Source organism: Melopsittacus undulatus, chromosome 4, assembly GCF_012275295.1.
Source record: "Melopsittacus undulatus isolate bMelUnd1 chromosome 4, bMelUnd1.mat.Z, whole genome shotgun sequence".
NCBI lineage: Eukaryota > Metazoa > Chordata > Aves > Psittaciformes > Psittaculidae > Melopsittacus > Melopsittacus undulatus.
This window is the reverse complement of record NC_047530.1, coordinates 61522233-61530712: the sequence shown is the minus strand read 5'-3', so window position 1 is coordinate 61530712 and position 8480 is coordinate 61522233. Positions and strand designations below refer to the sequence as shown.

Below are 8480 nucleotides of genomic sequence, written 5' to 3'. Positions count from 1 at the left end.
TTTCTAAAGCTCAGCTCAATGTTTTTGCTCTGTCTATGATGGTAGAACAAGTTCATTTGTGGGTTTGATTTAAAACATAGAACAAACTGATAAACAAAGACAGTGCAACGAAGCAGAAGTCTCTACCTGGGCACACCCTCTCACTGGGGAGGGTAAATAAACGGCTTTTCTGTGTGTGTTTTCAGCTCTCATTCCTCACATTCAAACTCCACCCATTGTACCAGTCACCCCAAAAAGCACCAGCAGGTCTCCCAGCACACATATAAAAGCAGGACACATCTGGACACCCCTCACAGTGTGCTGTACGTTACCAGGCACATCATCTTACTGAAGCAGAGGAGTGTTTAACAGGTGTCAGAAACCACCATGTCAGGTAAAAACTTCCAGGGACTGAAGGAACAGGTTGAAGGTGCAGCTAAAGATGCTGGTAAGAAAGACTAAATTTCACTGGTTTTGGGGTGGGAGGCTGAGCTGCTGCTTTTGCTTATAGAAACCACAGTCTGGAGTTACACTACATCAGTGCTAGCAGGATGTGGCTTCCTCTTTTTCCTTCAGTTCCTGAGACCATTGTCTCATGTGGAGAAGGCCACAGCTCTCAGCTCAGCTTGGGCATCCACCCACCCACAGCTCCCTCAGCAGGTGCTGAGCATTGACCAGCTTTTATCACTCCTGAAACAGTCGTTTAAACTTAGTGTTTTTAGAGAAGTGAAGCCTCTTTTGTAGTAATAACCTTTTGTATTTAGCATTTATGTTGTTCAGGGTGATCTTTTCTCATGCTCTGCAGTGTTGTTTAAATTGCTCTCCTTTCCAGAATCATAGAGTCAGCCAGGTTGGAAAAGACCTTTAAGATCACTAAATCCAACCATTACCCTAGGGCTGCCAAGACCATCACTAAACAATATCACTGAGGGCCACATCTGTGTGGTTCTTGAACACTTCCAAGGATGGTGATTCCACCACCTCCCTGGGAAGCCTGTTCTAATAACTGCGAAGAATGTACCTATACCTGAAGTTGGAATCAACATTTGATTAATGTTTGCTACTTGCCCTGACTACCAATGCCTTCTGATAATAACTATATTGACTGTGATGGACTGTTTGTAATGAGTAGTACAAGGTTGTTTCTGTTGCATTCTTCTCCAGCAGTGATCACTACACTTTGTAGGGTGTAAAGAAACCCTGTGCACACATTTCTGTCACAGCTATGCCCATGTTGCAGGGCCAGGCACTATATGACTATTATTATTATTGGAAGCCAGCTTTTCAACGCAAAGTATAATAGCTTTTCCCATAAATGAAAAATTTAAATATGTGCATATCTTATTCAAGCATTTTATAGTATATTCCTTAGAGTGTTGTCTGCACAGCTCATTCCTAGCATGGAATAATTTGTATCAGACACAGTCTTGGATTTTGACCCTACAAGCACTTTGTTGTATAACTGAAATACATGAGTAACCTCATGAGTTCCTGGAAGTTTCCATACACCTGGGAGCAAATGTGTAGTAGACCTAGAAACATGAAGGATACTGTTCTGTAAAATAAAGTAGTCTTTACTGCAGCCTGAATACATTCATGCCATTAAGGGGTTACTAGTTTTTCTGGCAAAAATGATTAATAGATTGCTATCACTCTTTCATAACTGATCAGATATCTTACAATTACGTGGCCTCTCCCCTTTTAAATGCTTTATATTCTGAATTTGATCTGTTATGTTTCTAGCTTCTGCTCCTCTTTTTCTTCTATTTGTATCTTGTTTGTAAAATCTTCCTTTTCCTGTCCTGCTTTGTTTAATTTGCTTCCATTTTGGAAAAGGCACTACTCCCAAATGGCCTGCAAAGAAGACGCATGCTAAATGGCCAAGCACAATAAGCTAGAAAAGTCAATAAAAGCAGGTGTAGTGTAAAATAAGCAACTTGCAGCTAAATGTCATAATTCCGACTTACTGCTAACGTTTGCTTCTTTCTCTTTATTTTATCTTCTTATCTGTTATTGATTTGCTCAGCTGACCATAGGTGCTAGGTGAATGCTAATCTCATAGCAAGCTGCTGTGGCAACACACAGTTCCCAGGGAGCTCACGAGCAAAGCACACAGCCTCAGTCTGCTCCATACCAGCCTTATCTCTTTCCAGGGGCATCGCTTTCTGCAGACACATGGAAAAGCCAATTGTCAAAGGGAATTCCAATAAGCATAAATGTGATCAGCTGGAAATTAACTTGTCCTTTTTGTTCTTTACTTACAGCAAACACATTGGGACGGGCTACTGAGGATGCAGTCAACCAGATTACAGGTGCAAGCCAGAAAGGTAAGAGCAATGGTGTTCAAATCAAGAACCGATGGAGCAAGCAAGCCAGTAGCAGGCAGCGCTCATTCCCTTCTACCCCAGGCCATTCTTAGCCTCAAGCTCCCTGGTTTCAGTGACAATTTTTGGCCTTTTGTAAGTCTAATAGGAAAGTATTCCAGGATCTATTGCTTAGTGGCTCCATACATTTACTAGCAGACAAAAGCTGACACTCTCCTGGCCACCATGTCTCATGCATGGCGTTCACCTTCTGGCTTTCTTTTTACAAAGCTCATGTGAAAAGCATGAAAACCTCTCTACAGCTCCATGGGCACGATGAGAAGGTCAGGGCTGGGCACCTTTTGACATTACATGGTGAGGCAGAAAAATCACCAAAATCTTTCCAAAAGATACACCTCTTAATATTTAGTCTAATCATTTCTACACTTCCCCTTCCATCACAAAGGTGAAATCATGTTGCATTTTTCCAGCTTTCAGCTTTTTCCCCTCTCTTTCAGCTATTGACAAGGCTTCCAAGGTGGCACAAGATGGGGTAGAAAAAGCAACCGGACACGCTGCAGAAGCACTATCTGGCCTTGGGAAAAAATGTGGATTTGAGAAATGATGCTCATTTAAGCAAATAGTATTGCATATAAAAATATCTCTTTGGTCTACAGTTCCCTGCTCCTTTGTGTTTGGTGTCTGGATAATTTCTCTTTTTGAATACAACATTTTAAGGCAGAAGGCCCCCCTCATCTCTTATATAGGAAAAATACATCTTTTAGCACATCTGCTAACAATCTTCAACATTGCTCGTAAGGCTTCAGCAACACTGTTGCCCTTCTCTTACGACAGCACAATTATTATTGCCACATTTGCTGAGTGTATTTACACATCCAATGAAATTGTTCATACTCCAGGACACCAGAACATTTGTATGATGAAACTGAGTTTCCTTCCAATAACCAGAAGTTAAGCTGGGGCTATATTTCTTTTCAGCTTTTTGTTTATTCCCATCTGCTGTGTTTTCAGATTAAGATAAATAAAAGGTGGTGTATCCAGCAGCCAGAAATGTATCACCTTGTTATGTGTTTGCGCTGTTTTATTGGGGCTCTCAGTGAATTTCAATGTCTTGCAAACCTCTTTTGCTCATTGATTCAAAGCCCAGTGAGGTAAGTGACCATCCTGTCGGGTGGGTGATTACCAAGTCATTTTGCCATCTGGGAGACAGACAAACGGACACAAATAGCCCCATACCACAATGAAGCCCTGTGGTGTCTGCGAGTGAACAGGAGTTGTGGTGCCTGCCCCCTCATCCTTTCTCTTACATGTCTATCGCCCATCTAAATTTCATGTTCCCATTATCTAAAACATATCTCCTGTTAATCTCCCAGGGACAAAAGTCAGACACTGTATCCCAGTGCACATTGCAGCACTACCACCAAACCCAATTGGTAGTGCTGATGTGAGAGGCAGCAGGGTCTGTGCAGTGCCTCGGGGCAGCACTGGACACACTGCACAGCAGTTACCTGCTCATAGGGGCAGTGGTGCTCAGGGATGGAGCTGGAGGGGGAGGCATGAGGGGCAATCTCTGTGCCTCAGAGATTGAAGTATTTGGTCTAGATTGCTGCTTGCTGGGCAATCAGTGGCTGCTGCACCAGACAGGGTACCCACTTAGTGCTGCTCTGTCAACACAAGGCACTAATACCCACTTACTCACAGTGAGCACTCTTACCTTGGCCTCTGGGGGTTTCTCATTGCTAGGCAATGTTTTCTTCCTTTTCTTTCTTTTCTTCCCCCCTTCTGGTTTGAAACCTAACCAGCCTGAATTCTGTGGAGGTCTAATCTGGGCCTCACAAAAGAAAGAAAACTAAAGCATGAGTAAAAGCATCTGGCTGTGATGAAACAAAGCAATCCAAGCCAGTCTGAGGTACCGCTGCTTCACACCTGTTGTACAAGAGCAGTGGTTGACCAGAGGCGTTTTAGAAGCCAGTCTTTGCAAATGCAGTCCTAGGAGAGACTGATTCACCACTGAACCCAAAGGCTACCTTGTGTGCAACCTGCACAAGGGCTGCATGGACTGAAATGCCTTTAGCGGACCCTGTAAGTAATAGACCATCTGTGAGTAAATATAGTCCAGGGCTTTGCACAGAGTGTTCCTGCGCAATGTCCACTGTTATTTAAAGCTTTAAAAGCCTAAATATTTACCCAAATACAAGCTCACAGAAAAAGCAATAGACTATTGCACTCTCAGTTACTGGGCAACCCTTGATAGTACTTAATTATTTAGTACTTTCCATGGTTACCCCCCTGATGGTGAAATCTTCAGAGAACGAGCTCTTTAGGCTCAGCATTTCAAACACCAGTGCTATGTCTGCGGGTGACAGTGGTGCACACACCACTTTCCACCACAACCTTTTATTTCTGCAAACCACTTCTTAGTTCACGTTACAAAAAGTGCTGAATGGTTGTGGGGTTTTCCATCAGCAACGCCTGTTATCACCTTAAATGGATGATGCTATTTCTGATGCCTTGTGCATGGGGATCCTAACTGCTGGTGTGCAGATGTTATCATTCCAATCACACGCGATGTCTCCAAGTGTAACCACATGAATTGTCACTGCCTGGACTGGACTGCCTGGCTGGAGGGACTGCTGGAGGTCCTCCACCGGGTCAAGGGAGGAGAAGCACCTTTCCCCATCTGGCCAAGGAACAGCCAGACACAGTGCTTGACTCCTGGTCTCCAGAGCAGGAATGTCCCTGCTGCTTCAGCACCAGGAGCCTGATCAGAGGGAATATTTCACATCTATTTCATCCTGAGGGTGGATGCTGTGCCACAGGCACCCATGAGGCTGAGTCACTTGCTGGCAAGTGTTCCTAGGGCCAACTTCAGTGCTTTGCTCCACAAATAAGGACACTGTCTTTATCACAGTGCTCTTTGGCCTTAAAGTACTTGGGGCTCTCTCTCCCTTGCACATCGCATAGGGAGCTGTGTCCTAGCTCAGGACCGTGCCCACCTGAAGGCTCCAGATGTTGCATAAAGCCCATAGCAGCTCATGTGCCATCAGCCTGGACAGGGGAAGTTATCCAGCACCCACGTTCCCAGGGCTCCTAACATTTGCTTCTGTGTGTGCCCTCAGCTTCCTGAGCCATGAGATGCTGAGCAAAGGGGATTCATGTGCTAGACTGGCTGCATTGTCCAGCATCAGCATCACTGCCTCCTGCCTGCTCCAATGCACCAGAGACCTCCCCAGGGTGGCTGGGAGGGCAAGGATACATCCCATGTCCCCTTCACAGCTCAGCAGGGGAGGGCACAAGGGGCACAGGTTTTGCTGGACTGCCCAAAATCCACCTTCAGCTCCTTGCTCTGCCCAAGAAACGTGAGTCCTCACCTCAGGTGAACGCTGTGATCAACGGTTATTGACAGCCTGTGCCTTGTACAACCTGCACAACCTGTCTTTGTGGCCATGGTTTCCCCAACATGGGCCAGAATGAAAAGGTGACTTTCTGTGAATCCCCATTGCCCCCCTACCCCGGTGCCCTTTATCAGGTTCCCATGTAGTTTCCAGCCCAGTGCCTGTCGATGCACAGAGCCAAGGGGCTGGGCTCTACAACCCCATGCACTGGGGCCAACAGCCTCAGAAGGGATGTGCATGAGCCATTTTCATTTTGCTCATAAGTCTTGCACTAATACCTGCTTCTCCAGCTTTGTGTCAGCCCCTCAGCCACTGCTGGCACCACAGTGGTACACACACATGCACACATACACATGCAAGGGATCCTAGGTTCTCTTTTGCATCTGGGTAGGAAAACAGGAGGAATTCCATGCAAAGAAAACCCTTTTATACATGGGTCCTTCTTCCTCTTTAGTAACATTTTCTTTGTTTCTTCACAGCTCCCAGACTGTGAGCACCCTTTGAGCATTTCTAGCCCTTGTGATTACTTGTAAAAGGCAGAAAGCAGGCAGAGCCCATGCAGAAGGTGCACAGCTGTTGAGCACAGCGGGTTGACCTGCTGCTTGTGCAGAGGTGAGTATTAACCAAGCCCTTCATAAAGAAAGCCATTCTTACTGCTCTTTGGTTGGCCTTGGCACGAGCAGCCCATGCCAGTGTCAGCTCAGTTTCTTCCTGGGTTCCCCTCTCATCCCTTGTTGCTTCAGCTGCCATTTTGTTCCATGTCTCCTCGGGCAGCAGTGACAATTACGGTCTCCTTTGTCCTTCAGGAATAACGTTCCAGATGTCACTTCTTCCTCCAAATCACCCCTTCTGCAGCTGGTCAGGTTCTCACTCCCCCTGCAGCACCACCCCATGTCCCCACCACAGACTCCCCCACATCTCCTTTGTCCCTCCAGGGCAGCCCCCCAGGGCTGGTGGGGCTGAGGGAATGCTGCAGTGGCTTTCCTTGTATAGCCACAGCTGGGGACATGGATGGGACATGGACAGGACATGGGTGGCTGCCATGGGAGCCTGGCGGATGCCAGGAAGGAGCCACAGGTGAGTGGTGCCAGGGCTCATGTTGTGTGAGTGCAGGAACAGGCCAAGCTGTGGGGAAACCGCCTGCCATGAGATGGGGCAGCACATCTGTGGAATGGAATGGATCTCTCCTTCCTAAATGTAAAGATGGGGAAACCCAGTGCTGAACAAACTGTCAGTCCCCTCAGGCTTCCAAGCAACCATGACTGTTGGGTTAGCAATGTTGGAAGGTGTATCCCAGCCGCTCCTGGAGCCTCCAGTTATGAATGGATCTATTGTCTGTAGTGTCGTCCAGCTCCTGTTCGGGGCTGCCAGCACTGTCTGCTCCCAGAGCCCATGGCAGCAGTGGGTTCACTGGGGTTTGCTGCCCATGGAACAAAAGTGAACTTCATGTTTTAAATCCATCTCCTACCGATTGCAAACATTGCCCCTTGCCTTGAAACACTGCAGGGCTGAGCTGGGGCAGGGGGGTCTGCCCGAAACCTGCCTGCATCCCAGCTGTGCCCAGCAGGGAATGGGGAGGCTATGATGGGGCAGCAGGAGGGGAGGGAGCGGGGTGGATTCATGGCTGCAGACATGGTGGTCAGGTAGGTGTGGGGTGTGCTTTGAGGGACGAGGGGGCCAGTGGCATGCGGTGTTGGTGCTGGGGTTGTTGTCCTGTGATTGCTGTGGCTTTGCCCCCAGTGCTGTGATATCTGCATGGTGGTGGGGTGTAACCCATGGGAGAGGCTGATAGGTCATGGTGGTCAGTGCTGGTGATGCCGACCCAGACTGGGGTACGAGTGTCCCACAGCGTGTGCTTGTGGCAAAGGGTGCCAGGTGTTGTCTCTGCACTTGAGCTCTGTGTGCTTGTGCATGGTGGGAGGGCTCAGGGGCTGTATGTACTTGTGCCTTGGCAGCTGTAGTCGGTGCTGTCAGCAAGCTGTCCTGGCATGGCTGGCTCTGAGGGGAGCCCTGGGTTTGCTGGCTGATAGCTGGGCACCAAGAGGGGAGGGAATGTGGGGAGGAACGTGTCTGTGCATGGAGATGAGCCCTGTGGAGACAGCAGGAGCTGAGGCCCTGCTCTTGTTAGCCCATGTCCACTAACAAGGAGAGTTCAGTGGGATGTGTCACTGATGCTGTTCTGAGCATCCCTCTCCCTCAGGGCAGAGGGAGCAGAGGAGAGAAGCAGTGACAATGGTGCAGCTCCTGTTACAGAATGATGCAGTGTTATGCACCTCTATTGCCTATGCTTATGTGAGGTTAGGAACGTGCTGCTGTGATGATGGATGGCAACAGTTACAGCACTGAGTGCAATGTAGCATCAGTTTAAATACGTATGTGAAAATACTGGTATCTATGGAGAATTACAGGTCTTCACTGATCTTCTATGGATTTAGTCTGTACATAGTAACAAAGAATAGGTTGTCTTTACATTTGAAAACTGGTGTGTTTTAATGTTGTGTGCTTTTACTCCTGTGGGGCAAACCTCACCTTCACCTGTTTGTAGGGACTGTTGCAATGGCACGTAGTCTGTCTACTGTTACGATTTAATATGTACCTGCAGTGCGTCGGTGTAATATAATTGGGGTTGTTTCAGTAATTCTATTTCCACACTCCTCGTCTTCATTGGGAAGTCAAGGCACAGTGCTAATGCTGTACCCATCTGCTCTTGTGGAAACTGCTCGTGTGCTGGTGATGATGTGGCTATTAAATAAAGAGCTGTATTTGCAGTACTGGAGCAGGG

The 8480-nt window shown here is 47.4% G+C and overlaps 1 protein-coding gene across 1 annotated transcript; it reads left to right on the top strand.

Annotated features, from left to right (window-relative positions):
• The first annotated feature begins 308 nt into the window (after positions 1–308).
• LOC101871470 (adipogenesis regulatory factor) lies at positions 309–3286 on the top strand. The gene is made up of 3 exons (XM_005153642.2): positions 309–427; positions 2244–2306; positions 2801–3286. Exons 1-3 carry the CDS (start codon positions 367–369, stop codon positions 2905–2907), a joined length of 231 nt encoding a protein of 76 aa, XP_005153699.1. The 5' UTR covers positions 309–366; the 3' UTR covers positions 2908–3286.
• The last annotated feature ends 5194 nt before the right edge of the window (positions 3287–8480 follow it).

What these genes read in the sequence shown, in the direction of transcription:
- LOC101871470 (XM_005153642.2), top strand. Translation starts at nt 367, where the DNA reads ATGTCAGGTAAAAACTTCCAGGGACTGAAGGAACAGGTTGAAGGTGCA. An exon ending in AGGTGCAGCTAAAGATGCTG is followed by an intron (nt 428 to 2,243) that starts GTAAGAAAGACT and finishes CTTTACTTACAG; the next exon opens with CAAACACATTGGGACGGGCT. An exon ending in TACAGGTGCAAGCCAGAAAG is followed by an intron (nt 2,307 to 2,800) that starts GTAAGAGCAATG and finishes CCTCTCTTTCAG; the next exon opens with CTATTGACAAGGCTTCCAAG.